We start from the raw sequence: 22,509 nt of genomic DNA, 5'->3' as shown, positions 1-22,509 counted from the left end.
AGGACTACCATCTGCACAGCAATAAACTTGACATGGGAAATAACTAAAATAATTGAAATTGTTGAAATTCAATGAATTACCTAGTGACAGTGTCATCATAATTCCTTAAATATAGAGTAATTATATTTATATTTCTCCTTCCAAGACAAGTTTGGCGAGCCATTTGATGCATGCAGATAGGAAAACATTAAAAGGAAATGTATTAAATTTGAAACTCTATCTTTGTTTTTAAAAACTAGATCAACTTTATTTGAAACAAATACAGCTTCTTGGCTAGCTTGCTTTTAAAATATCTGGTGTGGCGGAATTTCTCTGCAACTGTTGAATTTTTTTCAAAATGGGGGCCAACTGGGGGTGTTTTGATATCGATACTGTGTTTATTTTAAGACAATTTCTGAAGGGTTGTATTGCATTTACTGGAGGCCTATGTTAAACTGTTTAAAAATATGTGTAAAAAATAGATGTCTCCATATAAGTATGCTTTTTTTTCAAAAGAGAACCCCAAATAATTGCCAAACTGACTTAATCCCAATGTCAAAAGAAAACTAGCACCCTTAGCATGCACTTTCCCATCTTATCATTGGTTGTGGTTCTAGAACAAAAAATCTTCCCAAAGATCAGCTTAATAGAGTACATGTGTTTGGGTTAACCTTTCAGAGGTCAGGTGAATTAGAAGCATTTACTGATCTTTAAGTGTATCTTGATGATAAGGAGCACAAAAGATTCCTAATTCCTTGTGATGTTTTTGGCACCACCGACTGAACACTACAAGATAACATTGACATGATTTATATGTTCTACCTTCTTACAGTCCCAAGAAAAGTTGTACCTACTGCAGCTAGTACAATAGTCACTCGTCTGATAGATTTTAAGTCTTCAGACATAACAAAGGACTCGGTGACATTGTCATGGCTGGTGGAAGGAAAAGTGCCCTTTGACTGGATTGTCCTGCAGTATAGAGAGCCCGAGGGAGGAATGAGGGAACTTCAGATTCCAGGACAAGACTCCAGCACCATCGTTCATGGACTGCTGCCATCTCAGAAGTATGAATTCACTGTGTATGGACTAAAGGGAAACATAAGGAGCGAGTCGCTGACCACTGAGGTCCAGACAGGTACTCCAAATACAAGACCACTGTTTTATTTCAATAAAACTAAAGCAAAGGAAAAATCATGTTGATGCCCATAGCCACCAGTCAGGTTTTCATTTTACCTTTTCTAACCATAATTTATAATAAACTAGACCCTGGCCTATTTTTTATTAATTTGCAAAAGGTTTATTGTGCCAGCTTAAAACAAACAACTTTCCTCCAATATTTCTTTATGGCTAATCAAAATATGTTCATTGCCCCCAATAAAGTGGACATTCTACTACAATGGACGGTCCAATTAAGCTAGCTGGGCCCCCTCCCCAAATCACCTAGTAAGTAAACAGATGTTCTATTATAGTGGAATGTCAACTTTAGATGTCTTTTCTCAACTACAAATATTTCAATTCCTAAAGTTTATGTCCGGGAGGGTAGGAACCCATGTTAAGTTTGTCTCCTGCCTGTACACCCTGTGGTAAGAATCTGGTGAGATTCAACCTTCCTGTCCTTCTTACCAAATTTTAAAGTTGTCAAGGGAACTTTTCCTATGGTGGGAAATCTTCCAATGGTGATGCTTCTGGTTCTTGTCACAACTGTAGTCAACCCAACTTTGTAGAGATTTTCTCTTATTTCCTGTTGCATTCCCAGTGGCATCTCCAATGAAAATGAAATCTGAGTCCAAATGGGCTATAGACAGAGTATTGGCATTTTGTGTTTAGGTGGCTGTATGTATTTTCATTCTTCCAAAATATCTTTTGCTTTTTTAGGTTATCCTGAGACTGTTGGTCCCCCTGTTGTCACTGATCTTTACATCTCTCCTCATGGTCCACATGCCATTCACCTCTCCTGGGAGGCTCCAGAGGGTTCTTTCCATTCCTTCCTTATCCGATACAAAGTTCAAGGCCAGGATGGACCTCTGAACACAGTGACAGCTGATGGTACCGATCGGAATCTTCTCCTGTCTGGTCTACAACCTGACACCATCTACACAGTCACATTACATGGTATCCGAGATGGGAATGAGCAAAGCAGTATGCAAAACACAGGAAAGACGGCTCCTCTAGGTAAAGGAAAACCAGTTCCTAACCCATATCTGCTACAAAAATTATATTAAAATATATTATTTGTTTATTGGTTTGTAAGTTTAAGTTTAAGTAGAAAGCCTAGAATCACATCACCAATTACATTCTAGTATTTTTGTTTCAAACATCTCATTGGTTGCTGAAAAAAATAACTTTTAAGTGCAATTAAATTGTATTTGAAACCATTTTTTTATGCCCTGGATAAAGTGTGGTAGGTTGGGAACCCCTGCCAGAATGGTATTGGTGTCTGTGTTCTCTCTGAAAATATTCTCCCCTTTACTATTCATGGTGATCATTGTCTCTTGGACTAAAGGTGGGGAGGCATCCAAACTTAAATGTTATCATAGGATGAATCTTTAGAAATCTTCTAATGATTCCCCCTGTCTTGTCTAATGGGACTTTCTTTAATTTGGGAGATTTTCCCTAATAGGACATGGATGGTAACAATAAAGTAGTTTCCTTACTCAATGTAAAACTAAAGAAAAAAAAGTTAATGTGTTTAAATACGACTGATGAGTCATTCTTTTTTTCAATTACAGATCTGGAAGCCCCAAAAAACCTGCAATTCAGTAACATTCAGGAGAAATCAGCTATTGTTGCATGGGATCCACCAAATTCTGAGACAACCACCTTCAAAGTGTCTTATGAGCCAGCCGATGGGGGTAATAGTCTCTGTCTTTATCTCTTCGCTCCATCCATCTGTAATGATTTTTTATTTCTATTATCCTAGTCACTTTGAATTCATATGAAAAAATCTTGAACTAAAAATGTTGTTGGAAAAGAGATCTGTTGTTTGGAAGACAATGTTACAAGTATACAGAAACCTAATTGCTAAACTCTCCTATTAAATTTAACATGATAATGTGGTTTTAAAAGCCAATCTTATAAAAATCTGTAGCTTTAAAAAATCTGCTGATCCTGCCCAGGGAGTTATTTTTCAGGTACTTACTGTACCACAGTGACAACACTTTATTAACTATTTCAAACTTTTGTTTCAATTTCAGGGCACCCTGCCCACTTTTATTCACAAAACATCAACAAAAATCAGTATCTAGTTTTTTTTCTCATAGGAGATAGGAGATCAAAGTCATCCACAGCATGCAAAAAAACCTAAAATTTTAGCCTACTGGCTATTTCTGTGGGCCCCACAGACCTCAACTCTGGGAGACGTCCTGCGCACTGCCAGCATACAGCACACAGCTATTGTTGCTGGCCCACCTGGCCTCAGGCTGCCACTTCCCTTGGTCTCAAAGGCCAGGTGCCATTTTATCAATGGCCAGGTGCTCCGGAGCCATTCCCAATCTCTGGCCTAGATAAGGGAGGAGTGCCTGGCCTATCCATTCCTTCCAGGACACTCCGAGCCTGGATCCCAAATATAACTTCTTAATTCTCCAGCAATACATTTACTGACAGCCCCATCCAGGCCCAATAATCCTTTTTCCAGTGAAATTGAGGTACATGATGCCAAATATCCTCCAAATTTGACATTGCAGGTTTCCTTTTTCTACAATACACATTGTTGTACGTAGTAATTAAGCAAAATCGCTCTAAAAAAATGCTTCCTGTTTTACTCTTTTTGCAGGAGAACCGGAAAGTGTAAGCGTGGTTGGATCCAGCACAACACTAAAAAGACTGATTCCAGGAACGAAGTATGAGGTTACCGTTGTTTCAGTGCGAGGGTTTGAGGAAAGCTCACCACTGACAGGCTACTTCACCACAAGTACTCCTTAAGACCTTGCAACATTCTGCTAAGACCAATCAAACATTTTTACATATAGATCTTTCTAATATTGAATTTTGTGTTTTAGCTGGAGGAGGCCCTCGCTCATTGCGTGCACATGACGTGACTGAGGAGTCAGCACTTCTGCGTTGGGAAGCCCCCACAGGACCTGTCGATCAATATTTAATAACCTACAGAGCAGAGAACAGTAAGAGAGATGAATGTTTCTGTTTTGTCTAGATGTCTGTGAATGTTGGGTGTAGCTGCTCCTGGGGAATAGGAAGTCAGGGCCAAATCTGTTACACAATTTTATTGTATCTTTAAAGTGGACCTGAACTGTGAAAACTGTGCCTAAAGAAGACATTAGATTTCAATACAAAGTGCATCCTTGGCATTGATTTTTCAATAAATGTTTATTTAGAAGAGCATAAATTTAACAAAATAAAAAAAGAACAGCAAAATGGATAAGGCTACGTACACATGTCAGATGATTCTCGTCTGATAATCGCCTGGTCTGATTCTCCTCTGATAAAAGCGCTGGTATCGGATGAAAAACTGGCATGTATACAGCACTGGTCTGAGGTCATTCATTGATCCATTCTGGCGGATCCACGAACGATGAACAATCCCAATACAAGATGAGAGAGTGTAGCGGGATGCCGCGGCGTCGTTCTCCCACCTCCCTTCTCCATATAGCAGAACAGTGCTGTATGTACAGCACTCAATCAGTCTTTTGTGGTTGGAAAGGATTGTAAAAGATCCTTTTCAACGACAATTATTGAACATGTGTACCTAGTCTAAGGAAATAATAGTAAAGAGACCAGACTTTGGGAACTATAAATATACAGAGCAATGCAAAGTTTACAGAATATCAGGTCAAAGGCAAAAGGTAATTGAAAACTAAACATAGATATTGCCTTTTTTTTCTTTTCACCCAAAATGACCAATATGTTACATTTGTTAAAGGGGAGTTAAAGTCTGCTTAATAAAAAAATGCTGGTAGGCACAGGTTTGTTTTTTGTATGTATATGTCTCTTCTTACCTGTGTCCCCTCGGATAAGCTCAGCACAATTTTTTGCTGGGACAAAGTAACTACTATGCGCATGAGTATATACACAGGTCAGTGTGTTAGGACAACAAAACACCGCCAATGTCATCTTCTTGTGATAATAGTAGAGGCAACAGGTATTCTGTAATCTGCAAAGTTTGCTGAAAACTGGTAACAGTGCAGCATGGGCAGGGTGAACAGGGGTGTTCTGGAAATAGGAGCCCCCCCCCAAGCTTCATTAAATTGAGAGTCTAAAAGGGTTTTAGAAAAAGGCTACATGTGATTATTCAGAGGGGCTTCAAAATTATTCTGTGGCACATCCAATGGCACCAGGGCTGGATTACACACATGGCTTCCATGGCCACTAGGGGTGGAATTTTTACTGGTATGGCAGCTGTAATGTTCTCATTATAATACATAAAAATGCTTAGCATGGGACTGTTCAGTTCACTATCTTCATAGCTCCCATCAATGACCCTCCACTTTCATCATGGCCATCCTCTCAAATATATCCATAACTGCCTCTCTCTTTCATTGAGAATCCCAGTCTGTTATGATCTGCCTTGGATCCATCCTTCCTCTTATACAGATGTCCATTGCTCTCTTGCAGTCCCGTTGATCACAGTACCGGTTCCTGGAGACAGAACTGAGCTTCCTCTGTCCGGCTTACATCCTCACACACAATACTTTGTTAGCGTGCAAAGTACTCATGGATCAGCAACCAGTGCATCATCGTCCACCTCCTTCACCACCAGTAAGCCATCATTTACTGTTCTTGCTGTACATTTTGTGCTCCCATTAATTATTTAATTTGTTTATACAAAGAACAATATTCTTCAAATATATAAGACAACATTTTATGTATGGATCTTAGGTTCCAGAACAATCTCATGAAATGTAAGTGTGGCGATATTTGCTAAGCCAGATATGGCCCATCTATTTTGAAACATGAGTGTAGGACACAAAATAAACCTCTCATTGGTAGGCCTGGGAAATAAAATTAAACTATAGATTTATTATTAAAGAATGTTGAAATTGTCTCTTTGTCCAGGTGCTGACACTCCTCGGGACCTCAAGGCCACTCAGATAACACCCCGGACTGCTATGCTGACTTGGAAAGCACCAGACGTTGTACCTGATGCCTATCTGCTCACCTACCAAACGCCACAAGGTGAAGTCAAGGTAGGATGGACTTTTTGCTAAATCAATAAGTCAAGGTTATCCTATGTTGGAAGGAAAACACAAAAATTGTAATTGTTTAATTGAAATCTTTATTTTTAGAAGTAAGCATGTAGTGTAGTAAGCTTACAGTGATGGTTTAGGTATGTTGAAATCACTTGCATCAGAATTATGCTCCATGCCTCACCTATAGTCACCCATCACTTTTAACATGTGTTATCTCAACTTTAAATAATCTTTACATAAAGCACAATTCACTAATCTATCAAAATTGTTATTTGCCATACCGACTGTTGTTAGGGACAGCAAGATTTGAAAATAGCTATCATGTGGCAACACTTATGGTAAATGATGATGAAAATCTTTACATGATGCAGATTTATCCTTTTGATGTTGTAGGGTGATCCAGGTCTTTGAGATGATATCAAACTCCATTTCACTAATGCATCCCAGATCTTCTGAGATTGACCTACCTACCAGTGCAGTGCACGCCTGTAGACTAAGTACAAAGGAGACTTAGAATATGCACTGTAAGCTGCTAAATAAATTCAGAAGATCCATAAAGTTAGTGGTAGCCCTTCCTTTCTCTTGGTGGCCTCTTGTATGTGAAGAGATGTTACTTTAACTTTCTTCTGTACCCCGCTACCTATTTTGTGTGCAATCATTCATTACAAGGTTTTCATGTTTTGGGGGTTATACTATAGCATTTCTATAGCATACTAGCAGCTGCAATAACAAAACCAACAGACGATATTAACAAAAATAGAAACAAGCACTTTGCTTGCCACCCTTGTATTGGATGGGGGTATTGGGTGGGAGATGAAATTCGTACAGACATGGGATACATTTCCAACCCTAACACCTGATTTTTATGCATTGCCACACATTTTTTCTCTCTCTCGTAGGAAATCCATTTGGGGTTCAGTCTTACATCTTTCTTGTTGAGTCAGCTTGACCCATCCACACAGTACAGAGTTCAGCTTCATACCCTTCGGCATGGTGCCGCCTCTGCTCCCATCTCCACTTCCTTCACCACGGGTGAGTGATAATAGTTTATGTTATGGTGGTTGTTTCAGAAATAATGTTGAGTGAACAGTTTGGAAATTTGACTACTTATGAATCACAGTTGCTTGGATTCCAAAATGCATGATTCACCACAGTTTAGATCCATATGTAACTTTTTAGAAGTAACAAAAATGGGCAAACTAGTGGTTCAAATGATTAATTTATTAGTAATGAGCGCTGGATGTCCCTAGCTGCTCCTCCTAAAGTTTTGAAAGCAAATCTAGCTTCTGCACACTCACTTTCCTCTCCATATACCCATTCCTTCATCAACCGTCTCTGTCTTCCCCATCTTCCATCTTTATATCATTAGCCTTATATGTACCTTCAGCCCAATTCATCCAACTACCCAATTGTTGGCTTGCCCTGTCAACTGATGTCTGTCTGATATTTTGTGAGCCCTCTCTGTCCTCTCCATCTTCTGCCCACTCCCTCATTGCCCCCTCCCCCCATCCTCTCCATCTTCTGTCAACTCCATTGTTGTCCCTACCTGTTGTCTCCAACTTCTGCCCACACCGGTATTGATTCCTGCTCTCTACTCCATCTTCAATCTACTCCATGATTGACCCTCTCTATCTTCTGCCCACTCCCTCATTGTTCCTGCCTATCCTCTCCATCATCTGTCTTCATGTTTGTCCCTCTCTCCCCAACTTCTGCCCACAGTGGTATTGATTCCTTCTGTATATTACATCTTCCACTTACTCCATCATTGACCCTCACTGTAATTTTCATTTTTGGACAATCTACTATCATCCTTTTCTATCCATTCTGGCATCAGCACTTTTTTGTCCTCTCCATCATCTGCCCATTCCATTATCCAACCTCCCGTTTGCCATCCTCTCCACCAAAAGCCAGTTCTGTCCTCTCCTCCTTCCACCCATTGCATCATCACCTTATTCTGCCCATGTGGGCATTCGTCTATTATATGTCAGCAATTTTTTCCCCAAATCAGTTTAAAGGATATCAACATCCATTATTTGTTAAAAAGTCTCCAGGCTCAAGAATTTTCCATATCCACTGTTTTGCCAGGTCTAGAAAAACATAGAAACCAATAACATTGTAACAGCAGAGTCATAAAAGAAAATTATTGCTTTGGGCACCAATGTCTGTCTACCTACCAGCTATGGCAATGGATATTTTGGGCATATCTTCAGATTTGATCTACTCTTTTTCAAAACAAAACTATTGCTTTAAATTGAGGAACAATTGTGATTTAAAAAAATTTCCAAGAAGGGTGTAAACATTTCTAAGTGTGCATACACTTTATGTGTTTACAGAGTATGATTGGTTCTCTAACAAACATTTTTTAAGCTGTTTTTATTTTTATTTTTGCCAAAACTCAAATTTGTTTGCTGTGGCTGAACCTCAGAGAGCGCATTCTTATTTTTGTAATTTGCTTTTAATTTGAATGTTTATATGATGACAAAGGAACCGATAAATATTTATTTTATAAGCGGAGGACCTCTAAAAAATGACAGCATTGAATCATTTGGGGTAGGGAGATTGTTTTAAAGTAGACATCATTATATAAAGCTAAGAAGGATTCTTATAACAAAGGACATCTGTGCTTTTTTATAGACATGCTGGAGTCAAAGCCATTCAATAGCCAAATGCAATAACTCAATTTTAGATATTACAACACTGTTGATTTTCAACTTTTTTTTTTTACCTTATTACTAACATTGTGCAGAGAGGTAAATTGTCTCTTGACACCTTGTTTTAGGGTGTTGAAAAAGAACACACAAGGTGTTTAAATTTCCAGATGATTTGCTTCTTTTTTAAGAGGAAGCTTCATAGGTTTGAAGTTGCTTTCATTAAGGGAGCAAAACATTTTGGGTATTATGCACTGATGGAAGCAACCAGATAAAAAAATCCCAGTATCCTTTTTCAGAAGGGTTTTTTTCAGTGCTTTGGGTGGGGGGGGGGGGGGGGGGGGCAAGTCTCTGCAGCCCGTTATAACATGGATCTGTAAAGGGGGATCCTTATCTTAAAAAGACAGGGCGCCTTGACCAAGTTATGTTCTGGGTCATGTAAAATAATCTGGCAATCATATGGGTTTAAAGCAGAACTAAACTCGAATTGTAGACAGTCTTTTTCTCTCTCATGGTTGTGTTTTGTTTTCTGCTTACATTGCATGGGGTATGCACCAATACACCACCACTAATATACCTAGATGCTGGGGATTATGTAACACCTGTGTATGTGCAGGAGGTACACCATCAGTGGCACAGGAAAGGATCATGGTGGATCCAGTAGAGTCAGCAATGAAGATGGAGATTAAGATGGATGCAGTGGTGATGGGATCCTGGACCTGTCATGGTTGCAGGGTGCTAAGAAAAAGGTCGAAGTGTGCCATAATTAGCAATTATGCATAGAACACTTGGCAAACGAGAGATCAACTGCCCCAGATGATCTCGATGATGATAATTAGAGCGATTGAGCAGGGGGCATGTGTTACATTAGCTTTTAGAACCAGGTGATTGGTATACATAGTAAGTGGAGAGTTACTGCCGCAGATAGGCATGCTTGAACCTAAAGCACCATACTACTAACTAATCCTACTTGTAACCTGCACAATAGCCTTCCAATCACGCCTATAGTCACGCTCCCAGTAAACCTTTCTCCCTGTAACCCTCACACTGGCCATTCATGTAGCTCTAAAGCTACGTACACACTTCCAATTATTATCGTTGGAAAACGAACGACGAACGATCCTGCACGATATATACGAACGATCGTATAGCACCGATCCTGCACATAGAGATAACGACAGGATCGTTCGTAGATATTGTACACACAATAGATACGATCATTTAAGCGATAGAGGAACTATGTGAACGATAGGAAAGTGAACGAACGTTCGTTCATTACGCATGCTCTGAACATGGACGATCAACGAACGACCGTACACACGAACGATGTTCAACGATCGTCGTCCAATCCGATCCGCCGGTCTGGTCGTTCGTTTCCAACGAGTTTCCTCCTTCGTCGGCGTCGTTGGTTACTTTTTTACGAACGATTTTTTCCCCAATCGATCGTTCGTCGTTCGATTGGAACGATAAAAATTGGAAGTGTGTACGCACCTTAACACTAACCCTGTTATACCTAATAGTTATCCCTCTTTAAAACCCTACAATAACTGTCTTTATAACTTCAAGACTAACCCCCCTGTAACCCTAAGCCTACCTGTAACCCTAACACCAATCTTCCCCATATTACTTGTAACCTTAACACTAACTGTCCTTGTTACATTAACCCTTCTTGTAACCATAGACTTCCTTGCAACCCTCACACTAATCCTCCCTGTAAACTGTAATCTCTATACTTTCACTGGCTCAGAAAGTATGGGGCACACGGTGGGCATAGGGAGGTGCACCGTGCCACTGCGCCCAGCCAACAGCTAACAGCTGCTGTCTCAACCAACAGTCAGCCAAGTAAGCAGCCAGACAGCTAGCATATTCTAAAACAACTAGCACAGGCAGCCTTTAAAAATTGGCAATGGTAGCCACCATTCTTCTGTTTTGACAAGCTTCCCTTACCGGAATCTGGTTGCTGAACATAGAGACTCCAGCACATCCCAATCTGGGCAAAGCTGGACCATTAAAATGCCACTGTCTCTTTTTAAACTTGTAAACAAGGCCTCTGTGTAGTTGTCCAGGAGCGTTTCATCGAATTTCCACCATCTCCATGTGCAGAACATCTCCTGTGCGTGTAAATTAGCCCTTCTCAGCTGTCGTTTTTGCTCTTTTAACATCTGCATGGCTCTATTCTGCACGGCATTACCGAGCGGCATTTTCTTGTTGAACTAATTGACTTTTAACAAACAGGAAGATATCTTTAATGATTTCAGATTCCTGGCACTGCTCTTGGAAGTTCTGAAGGAGCCGGTCCAGAACTTCTGACATCTGATTTATATCATTGGTGTCACAGCAACTAAGCTGTGCTGACAAAAGCAACTCGCCTTCCAAATCACTTTTTCGGATTGTTGACGACTGTTGTTAGATATATGACTGGCCTTCTATTTGGTGACGGAGGGTGTTCTGTTCCGAATTATAAAAGCACAATATTTGCTGAGATGTCTGTTCTGTGGAGTCCGTCTACTTAATGAGTGCTTACATTCATTTGTAGTTGAGGGGGGACACAGCAAGACTTTAACATTGATCTGTTTGAGTTCTTATGACCTGCAACCATTCCAAAAAACAAACACTACCGACGGGCAAACCTTAGACAAAAAAGCAATATTTTAGGAAATTCCCAATTATTTTAGCAAGATGCAGAAAAGTTTAAGGTAAATGTGAAATTAGGGTGGTTTTATTGTTTTAGAGCTACAAAGAGCTCCTGAAGGTATGCAATGAAGGACCCCCACCTAGACATAACAAGCAGTTTATCTTCAATATACAAGAGGGATGGGGGTTAAGGCTATAAGAATAAGTATTTCCTTGACCTTTAAGCTCCAGACACTGGTGATAAAGAGAAGGCAATTGCTGGAAAGACAATGCTGTACAAACTTAAGGTGCGTACACACTTCCAATTTTTATCGTTCAAAACGAACGACGAATGATCGATTGGGCAAAAAATCGTTCGTAAAAAAGTAACCAACGACGCCGACGAATGAGGAAAGTCGTTGGAAACGAACGTCCGGACCGGCAGATCGGATTGGACGACGATCGTTGAACATCGTTCGTGTGTACGGTCGTTCGTTGATCGTCCATTCGTTCACTTTCCTGTCGTGCACATAGTTCCTGTATCGCTCAAACGATCGTATCTATTGTGTGTACAATATCTACGAACGATCGTGTCGCTATCTCTATGTGCAGGATCGGTGCTATACGATCGTTCGTAGATATCGTGCAGGATCGTTCGTCGTTCGTTTTCCAACGATAATAATTGGAAGTGTGTACGTAGCTTTAGAGGGTCTGAATAATTACAGCTCTCCAAGGCCAGAGAAGATACACTTTTGGATGATCAAAGCAAATCTGGAATGGATTTCTTCATTTGGTATTTGGTATTTGTTAGCAAATCTTTTCAACTCTGGGCCAGATCGATTCCAGGTTTGCTGGATCACCAGGTTCACTGGTAAAAGTGTATCTTCTCCAGGCTTGGATAGCTTTAAAAAATAAGGCTCAGAGACTCTACACCAGCGTTTCCCAACCAGGGGTTCCTTGAGCAATGAACAACTCTCCAGTCAGTTTAATAGATACCTATGGTATGTTTGTCTGTCTGTAAGGATGACATTCTTCTCATTGGCCAGAAATGCAAGATGAATTCTTCTCACTGACCACCACACTAATATAGTGTGAGCTGTGGCTAACATAATTATAGTAGAGGTTCCCTGAAGACCTGAAAGGTTTTTCAAGGGTTACACCATGTAAATAATGTTGAGTACTACTGTTCTAGAATACCAAAAATGACTTAACTGGGAACATAAAAAGAATGGTCTTGGCCAATATCTATTTCCACAATGGAATCCAAATCCAAAAACCCTACCTCAAACTCCAAATCAACCATGTACAATGATGCCTCAACTTGTAATCCATGGGAAAAGACAGAATGGAACAGTCTCTTGTACAGCCAAAGGGCCTGAATTAATAAAGCTCTCCAACGCTGGAGAGGATACACATTTATCAGTGAAGCTGGGTGATCCAGCAAACCTGGAAGGGATTTCTTCAAAGTCATTTGCTATGTTTGCTATGCAAATGATTTGAATCCTTGACCAGATCCATTCCAGGTTTGCTGAATCACCCAACTTCACTCATAAAAGTGTATCCTCTCCAGTCTTGAAGAGCTTTTTTAAACCATTGTCTTTGGAATAAACTGTTTTGTATTATCTTAAAGAGTGTTCTTCCAGCTGATCATAAGGGGGCCACAATTGTGTATGCAAGCACTTTATTTATTCATGGACCCAGTACATGCTTGCCCTATGTAGACATTATTGCTGTGCTCCCTAACTCATCCCAACTCCCAGCCAGACATTTTCTCCAAGACCTTCCTGCCCAAACAATACCCAAAATGTGTTACCAAGAATCTCAAACTCTCAGTTATGCAACCTTGGAAAGAGCCAGGCGCACAGGTCACTCACGCACTTCTACCATTTAATCATGATTTTCACATTACACAATTGTTACAGTAAATAAATCCATACTAAAATATACGATATGAGCTCTTTATGAAGCAGTGAATCTGATATCAAACATTCTTGGAGTAAAAATCAATCTCTGCCATTGAAAACACCTGGACCTGGAAGATTCTCCTCCTGGGAATGTTTAGTGAATGTCAGATTCATTGATTTAATAATAGACCCCTAGATATTATCCTTTAACATGTTGCACTCATAACTGTGATTTAATTTTTTTTTTACATTGATGTATCTAGAAAGCTTACAATAGAAAAATTATTTGTGATATGGACAATAGGAAATCTTTCTAACAGGACCTCAGGCCATCCATCAGTAAACACCTAATACAGAGTTATTTTATTCTGATTTATGCTGTATGGACGTCCGAGAGAGGAAAAGAAAAAGAAGCCAAAATGCGGCATTGAAATCATGGTCCAATTGGTGAAGAGCCGCAGCCTGACACATCACCCCCAGTCTGTGATATCTACGGGTCTGAAATCATCTAGGCGGATCCACAAAATCCGCTCTCCTGGGCTGAACTAAAACAGAGACAGATCATGCCAATAGATTTACACAGCTTCCAAGAGCGGAGTGCAGGAGAAAAATAACAGTAAAAATGATTGTAAAAGAAAAGGAATTATTGTATTTAGATATGAAGTGATCTTCATATCTATGATATACAGTATATACAGTATGAACATATTCTGGATGTTCCAGGTCTGGAAAAGCACCATCGGCCTTCCCTTCAGTCTTGGACATTTGTACAGCTCCTTTCCAGTTTTATATTGACTTCCTCTGATTTCACTGCACACTGTGACCTTCTTACAATGTTTATTAGAGGCTGCAGAAGTGTATTGTTTTATACAGCAAGAGATAAAAGAACTCTGGTTCAACCCCGAGGATAACCAACAAACCAAGACCAAGGGTGGACATAGGATTCCAGTGGACATTTCTTAACCAGCGGGGACACCCTCCGCAGCTTGCAGGTCCTACATCTGCTTGAACCGCCGCCCTTTAGGACAGGTCAAGTGCCCCCAGGACCCTGTTCATGCAGCCCAGTTATGCATCCCTTGGTGCCAGGTTAGGCAAGCAACGTGTGTTGCTGGAGACTATGGCAGGTGAATAAATTCTTCCAGTAACCTCTGTGCCAGCCACTTCTTCCTTCCAGGTCTGTTCAAGATTGCAGGCTTTTGCTTTGCTGCTCACCATGGTGGGGTGTCGGTGGAAGGTGGCCCACTAGTCAGTTCTGCACAGGGGCCCACTGTCCACCACTGAAGGACTCTTCTCTTGCCCCCATTGACCATCTTGAATCTAGCCATTGCATATACATGAACCCTGCACTACATCATAGAAAAAAGGAAAGAGAGTCACATGATTCCTCTTTATATAGGGGTGGAGAAGTGAAAGGTGTTCATAGGCTTGGTGCTGGTGAGAAATTGAAGCTCATGTCCAGATAATATCCAACATGACTGGTTTTGCCTCTAGGATCAATGTTTGGTGCCTACTACTGAGTGCTGAGAAAAATTCTGGCACTATAATATAGCAATGTGTAATAAATAAACCCATCATTAATTAATGAGAAATAGTACTGATCCAATATCAGAACTGACTGCTCTATCTGACCATTAATTTGTACTCTGCAGGTCGGATACGATACCCCAATCCTCGGGACTGCTGGGAGCAGAGGATGAATGGGGAGGTGCAGAACGGAGCATTCACTATATATCTGGGGGGAAACAGGCAAGAGCAGCTGACAGTATACTGTGATATGGAGACAGACGGAGGGGGCTGGATTGTAAGTATATATGTATTTATACATATGACTATGTATATAAAAAGTGAAGAATTGCTATGTTATAGGGATCATCTGAAAATGGCAACTGAGCAGTACCCAAAAAATCTACCATTTGTCTTAGGTTCCTCGAGTTTCTAACATGCGAGGATGCCTAGGCACCCCTGTGTGTACAGTCTCATAGTTGTATATCTGCAGTGTGGGATCCTAGGTGCTGCTGCCACCTACTGGTAGTCTCAGGAGATTTGGAATGAGATTTGGTTTGCTCACTATTAGTTAATTTTTCCTATTCTGTTTACTCAGCGATCAGAAGCTCATCTTCTATCCATAATATATTTTATAGACTATAAAATAATTTTAAGAGAAATATTTGGGCTGGCTTCCTTCTAAAAACAAAAGTTGCTTGGCTATTCTACTGAGTCTTTGCCTTTGTTACTTTCTGACTTACTGATCTAGAGGAAGTATGTAGGTCAGAAAAGTGGTTGCATTCAGAAGGCTTTATCAGCTTTTTGGTGATTGACTCATAGCATGGATGCCATGCTAAAGGAGTCAGGATGATGGCCAATTAACAATGATGGCTAGTCAAGTAGCATTTGCAAAATAAAAAGTTAGCAATGGCAACCTGCATACCCTATGAAAAGGTTTCATTTAGGTCCTGACTTTCAGGATACATGTATCAAAGCAAAAGGTGTGAAAAGGTGGAAGATGTTTTCTTTAGAAATCAGTCACATTCTAAAAAGAAAGCCTGTTCCTTGCCAGCATACTTCATGTGTGAAAGCAATGATCTCTCTGCAGAGATTCAGCACTCTACCATGTTAAATCAGACCTAGAACTCTTCTACTGATTGGGGGTCCCTATTGCTCACTCAGCATGAGGTATGTTGGACTTCTGCAAAGAGACTACTGCTTCCACACAGATAGCAAACATTTATCTCTATTGGCATGCATGCAGAGAACATAGCTCAAGCAAAACTGTGGCTTCTTTTCCAAAGAAAGCAGGCGGTATGATTTTTCACATCTTTTGGATACCTCTGGAATGTATACACAATAGCTGATTTAAACCTAAGATGCTGACTAAGCTATCTGATATACAAACCCTAGCATATTGCATCACAAATGGAAACTATGGAATAGCAAGAATGTAAAAATGCGTACTGTTCACGTTGCTTTAGTAAAGTGTTCCAAAAGTAATATAAAAGCACATTCCTTGCAAATAAAATTTCCCCTACAGTAAATGATAATTAGCGTAGCTGTGTCCATTGCTGTAAAGCAAACTCAGGGAAGTGATGTTCAGTGACAGAGGCGGCGAGCAAACTATTTTAGTATATAAGGACCTGTTAAAATATATGAAGATTTTTTTTTACAAAATTGCTGCTCTGCTGTCTCCTACAGACAGAGAACTCCCAGAGCACCTTTTCTCCAGTAATGGTAATTCTTCTGTGCAGGTGTTCCAGAGGAGAATGGACGGTAGCACCGATTTCTACCGGAATTGGACGGACTATAAAAATGGATTTGGAAACATGACCTCTGAATTTTGGCTTGGTAAGTAATCCCTGGTGATGAAAAACATTTTATTATACAATGCAGCAACTTTTGCAGCTCATTTCACTTTTCTATAATGTTTTTTTTTTTCTTTTTTTTCAAAATGATTTCTTTTCCGCCATGTGACTGTTAGTTCAGCTCTCATTGGCTGATCATGCTGAAAATAATTTTTATTATAGTAAGGATAAATAATGACAGGTACAACTTAGTGAAATGAATCCAAAGTCCGGTGGAGATTGCTGAGTGTCTGTTATGTCCAGTTATTGCCAATTCTAGAACAAATATTCTCAACCAGGGTTCCTTCAGGGGTCGCTGGGAGCAATTTGTGACTCTCAGGTCAGTCTAAGTGACACCAATGATCTTTTTGTGTAAGGGTGACATTCTTCCCAATGGCCAGAAATGTAGGAGGAATTCTTCCCACTGACCACCACACTAATATACTGTGAGCTGTGTATATATTAATTATAGGAGGGGGACCCTAAGACCTGGAAATTATTTCTAGGGGTTACTTCATATTAAAAAGTTTGAGAAAGGATGATCTAGAATATTAGGAAGCCATCTCATTGCCCCTAACCAGGGCAAGTTCAAGTTTTAAGCACATGGGGCAGATGCCTAAGAACAGAAACTTTGTAAATCAAATATTTGTTTTTACATTTATACAAGCTGTTTGGATGCTTGATGCTGATACTGATTTAATATTTTGCAGTAACTTAGCAGCACCTTTCTTCATAGAACCTGATTTAGGCAGCAGCAGGATCTGGTTTTGTAATTGTCCGATTGGACAGAATGGTGGGGTGTGCAGGGAGCAGGAATGCCGTGCATTTAGAGCCCCTACTTCATATTTGTCCAGGGGCCTATTTTGCCTAAAATCGCCCCTTTGCAGCAGTATGGATTGTGACTAATATATCAGGAAAATAGTAGCATTTAGTCTTTACATAGTCTTTATCCATAATGCTATTCACACCGCCATCACCCACATAGCCAGGACCAGTTAGGTTGGGAGCCAAGTTGGCCCTTTGCGTTCTTACATGCATGCTGCAAAAGCAGAACCTTACCGGCTCCCCATGTCCAGCCTCGCTGGAGTTGAAATCCAAAAAGTTGTTAAACCTTATCCTCACCCTAAATTATGATGAATGGTCGTGGCATCAATCACCATACATATTATAGACCAAATAAATACAATAATAAATTAAATAAGCACCAATGAAAAAGCTTCTTAAGGAAGTCAGTTCTCTTCCTACATAATACAAATGAATTCCTGTTTCTGCTTTTCCCCAGGTAACATTGCTCTGCACCAGATTACTTCCTCTGCCCCCTATGAGCTCCGTGTTGACCTGCGTGCTGGAGACGAGTCTGCCTATGCCGTGTATGACGATTTCCGAGTTGAGGGTGAAGCTCAACAATTTAGACTACGGCTGGGAAAATACAGAGGAACTGCAGGTCAGGGGGGCAAAAATATAAGAATTCATGCACATTGTGGAAATTATTTCCAGAGGGATATTGAGGGGCAAAGTTTTTCCCTATTCATGGCTCTGCTCTTCACAGTTTTTCTTCTTTCCATAGGAGATAAAATACAAATAGATTCTATTTTAAAAATGTTTTAGGGTCTTTTTAACCGCTGCAGCTCCCAGGATGAGGATTTTTAGAAGCCTAATAATTGCAGCAGGTGGTGTAAGCAAAGCTTTGCAAATATTTACTACATTTCAATGAATTATCAATACAATTGTCTGGATCAGTGATCATTCAAGCAAGAGACACTGGAGGAGGCGATCTCATACTTTGTGTCCATTGAAACCTAAAGGCTTATATTCACATTGTTGAGGCTTATATGAAGTCTCAGGCAATATTAATTTACCATAGTATAAACATCAAATGATGAAAATATATTTTTTCAGCAAGTGCCAATGTGTCAGTGCATAAAAATGTTATTCACTGCTTTCCTGGCAACCTCTTGACTTTTTAATGATCAAAACTTGCCAAAAACTAAATAATACAAACTATATTTTATATTTTTCAAGGTTCAAGGTTACATCCCTGCTGCTTTCTGGCCATTCAGTTCCTGCAAATATACTTTACGCAGTATGTCTAGTGCCTGCGCTATTCTTACAGCGTTTTGATGGCAACAATGTAGTGGTGACTTCACCCAGAAACAAGAATTGGGTCAGTATTTACATGAAATATTAACTGCCAATTTATAATTTTTAAGAGAGACAGGGCTGGCAGGGATGCTGATTTTCCAATAAAAGAAAAAAGCACTACAATGCATTATAACAACACATTTCGGCTTTCATACAATGCATCCAAAGCATTGCATCTGGTGCACATTACTGTCTGCTAAATGCAATGTGAAACCACATTGGACTCCACTTTGTTGAAAATAGGAATCCCTATCGTGATGAGCCTAATATCTATTAGGAGGAGATACAAGAAGTGATAGTTGCCAATATGAGAAGTATAAGGAGGGGTGCTAACAGCTGCTGTCTTTCCAGGTGACTCTATGGACTATCACAACAACATGGTCTTCTCAACCCGTGATCGAGACACTCAACGAAGGATCCTGCCATGTGCCATGTCATACCGAGGAGCATGGTGGTATCGCAACTGCCACTATGCCAATCTCAATGGGCTGTACGGAAACAACAGAGACCATCAGGTAAATAACTTCTTAACTAGAGTATGTTTGTATCTTATATTTATGGTTTTGAAATAGGAGGTCCAGCACCCTCACATACATCTGATGGTGGGATGTTCCAAAATTCTTGTGTGACGCACCCTTCTGCTTCTTTTATAGGGCGTAAACTGGAAGACGTGGAAAGGTTTTGAGTTTTCCATCCCCTTCACCGAGATGAAAATGCGCCCACGTGGTATGGGCAACTGGCGCCGGCTATAGAACCCCTCCCTAAGACAATGTGGAATCGCTCAACTGAAAACTGGAAGCAACGTGGCATCTCCTGAAACCCCAACACAAGTCCAAACATCACTACAGGATACCCACCAAGGTCAACCACAAGGGAACTGAAATCTGAAGTGGCTTTAAAACTTTTAACATATATACGTTTGTGATTTTTGTCTGGTTTGCTGTTTGTGGTTAAGAGACTTCCAGTCAAGAAGTGATCCTGGGTCTATGGCCACCATTTGATGTTCAAGGTCTTGAAGAACCGCCAAAGTATAAGGAACTCCCAGTGATATTGACCGGACAATGACATATAATTCTTAATTAGGAGTAAGAAAAAATATAAAATGGTTTAAAATTTTGTGGATTATCAGGAGGAAGATAAATAGTGACTAAAAAAAGAAAGCTAAGGGATCCATTCTATATATTTTGGGGGGATCAACAATTTAGGGGGTAACACATGGAGTTGTGTGGACTGAATTTTTTACCTTCATATCTTACCCTGATATATTCATTTCAAATATAAAAAAGGAAAATCATATACATTTAATTTTGGAGTTCCAGGGCTTCTAGAATAGCCATATCAGGTGGGTGTTTTTGGGGGAATATAAGCCCACCCCAATCCCCTTTTTTCTTGGCTCATTTATGGGTCATCTATTGTTAGGGTTATTCATATGTTGTTTTCACACAATACGAATGTTCCATTATTTTGTGATGTATTTATTACAGGTCTGTGAATGTTACCAGACCTGTAACCATGAAAGGCAGGAAAGGATTTGCCAATACTTCTCCTACCTGAGCTAAAGTTGCATGCCCACCATATTGCCAAAAACACAAACTCAAATGAAGGGGGCTGCTTTACACCAAGCTATAGCAGGGATATGAGTTGAGGGAATTGGGAAATGTTCTGTTACTGAATGTCTATTCCCAGGGTAGAACCCTCTTCCCCTTTTCATTCAGCCATATTTGATTTCAGTACGTCATAGCTGTTCTATATTGTTATCCTTTCAAGTTCAGGATTCCCAGGACTTTGGGAAGGGATTGCTTTGAAGTTTGGCTGTTGCATTTTGCACATAGCTATCAATAAATAAGCTTGTAAGTGAAAGTAAAAAAATGTAGATGTCTGAAAAAAATACAAAAACCTGAAATGTCACATAGACAATGGAGACAAAAGAGTGAAGGACTGAACCCTCAGCACCCAGGGTGGGGGAAGAGGAGAGTGCCACGGTATCTAAAAAAATGGTGGCAGGATTGGGGCTTGATTTGGCCCTCTACCCTCCATCTTTATATAAATATATATATATAGCAGATGTATACACTGTCTATTTTTATAAAAACACAGTATTGAAGGGGCGTTATGGGAGGGAACAGATGGTAAATGTGTTTTTTTATTTGTAAACTGCTTCTAATAAAACATGGCGGGACATGGCATTGGTATTTGTGTGGATTGGGAATTTGAATATACATTGGTTTTCTATTCCATGCTCAATTTGTTGATTCCAACTCTTATGAAATAAAAGAATCCCATTGACTGTTATGGGGTTTTGAAGGAAATTCTTAATTCAGTCTTGGAAAGGTTAGAACTTTGACAGGAATGGTTTTATTTGTCAATGACAAATGGTCTTTGACAATGACAAATGGAACTTTGACAATGGTTTTATTGTTGGTCACCACAATGCATGGTATTCTAGGGAGTGTATGAATGGCACTGCAAAGTACAGTGCATTGAGAACTGATGGACCAACACTGCAGCTCACCACGACATGCTTGTACACAATATTGACTCTACAGATCCCTTGATGTTTCCTATGTTGGGGGAAAATGGCCGATCCAGTGCCATTGTCTGTCCACTCCATTAGTGGTTAGGTGCACAGCTGCAACCAAGCACAGCTACACAATTTTAGTTAAAAATATCAGTTTCAAAGGTAATACCTACAATGGTAACCAAGTATTTTCCTTCTTTAAGATAGGCTGAAGTTAAGCCAAGGTAAAATGTCGCCTTATACCAAGGCTCATCACATATAAGTCACAGTTCCTTTTTCATTCAAAAATGTTGTAACATAAATAAAGCCATTTCCTGGCCATTTATCCAATTAATATTAATATTATTATTAATAAACAGGATTTATATAGTGCCAACATATAACCAGTGCTGTACATTAGGGGTTGCAAATGACAGACAGATACAGACAGTGACACAGGAGGAGGAGAGGACCCTGCCCCGAAGAGCTTACAATCTAGGAGGTGGGTATATGTTATAAACCGGCCGCTGGATGTTCTTTAACATAACTAATAACTAATAAGGTTTCTGTTAATTGGAAAGTGAGCAAACAGCGGCGCCTGCCAGTAGAAAAAGTAGAGAGAACTCTGGGATGCAACACTAGAAGGATCACCAGCAAGAGGAGGAAAGGGGTTTTCCCCTATATACAGTATTCCCTTATATACAGTAAATAGGATTGTGAGTTGTATTACTAGGGGTTCATCAGCAAAAAGAAAAGGGTCCTAATTCCCATATTTAGATATAATTGTGGGGTGCATTACTGGATGAATCACCAGCAGCAGGAAGGAGGTCCTGATTCCACCATATAGCCAGAATTCTGGGGTCATCACTAGAGGGATCACCAGCATGAGGAAGAAGGTCTAAGTCCCCTATATAGACAGCATTCTGGGGTGTATTGGTAAATGGATAACCAACAGCAGGAAGGAGGTCCTGATTCCACCAAATAGACAGAATTCTGGAGTGTATCAGTAGAGGGATCTTCTCAGTTTCGACCACATTAATGTACTGCGAGTGTGAATATAGTAATTATAGCCGGGCTTCCCTGGAGACCTTAAAGTTATTTCAAGGGGTCACCCATGTTAAAAAGGTCGAGAAAGGATGAAGGGTTAAAATAAATCTGTGAAGACCACAATGGTCTGAAGCAAAGGAGGTGTAAGAAGAACAAGGGAATGATGTGACATATTTGACATGATGGACATGATGAATAGCA

The 22,509-nt window shown here is 40.0% G+C and overlaps 1 protein-coding gene across 1 annotated transcript in view; it reads left to right on the top strand.

The window, feature by feature from the left end:
• Positions 1-20,948, top strand: part of TNXB (tenascin XB) — a 78,504-nt gene extending 57,556 nt beyond the window's left edge. Inside the window, 13 exon segments of the mRNA XM_072431773.1 lie at positions 812-1,114; positions 1,855-2,151; positions 2,709-2,831; positions 3,752-3,889; positions 3,978-4,097; positions 5,548-5,691; positions 5,989-6,119; positions 7,022-7,154; positions 14,937-15,088; positions 16,530-16,626; positions 17,905-18,066; positions 19,116-19,279; positions 19,418-20,948. Of these exon segments, the coding sequence (XP_072287874.1) occupies positions 812-1,114; positions 1,855-2,151; positions 2,709-2,831; positions 3,752-3,889; positions 3,978-4,097; positions 5,548-5,691; positions 5,989-6,119; positions 7,022-7,154; positions 14,937-15,088; positions 16,530-16,626; positions 17,905-18,066; positions 19,116-19,279; positions 19,418-19,516 (2,063 nt within the window). The 3' untranslated portion in view covers positions 19,517-20,948.
• Positions 20,949-22,509: the final 1,561 nt, after the last annotated feature.

This window comes from Pyxicephalus adspersus, chromosome Z (genome assembly GCF_032062135.1).
Source record: "Pyxicephalus adspersus chromosome Z, UCB_Pads_2.0, whole genome shotgun sequence".
NCBI lineage: Eukaryota > Metazoa > Chordata > Amphibia > Anura > Pyxicephalidae > Pyxicephalus > Pyxicephalus adspersus.
Note: the sequence above shows the minus strand (reverse complement) of the source record. Positions and strands in the feature narration are given on the sequence as shown.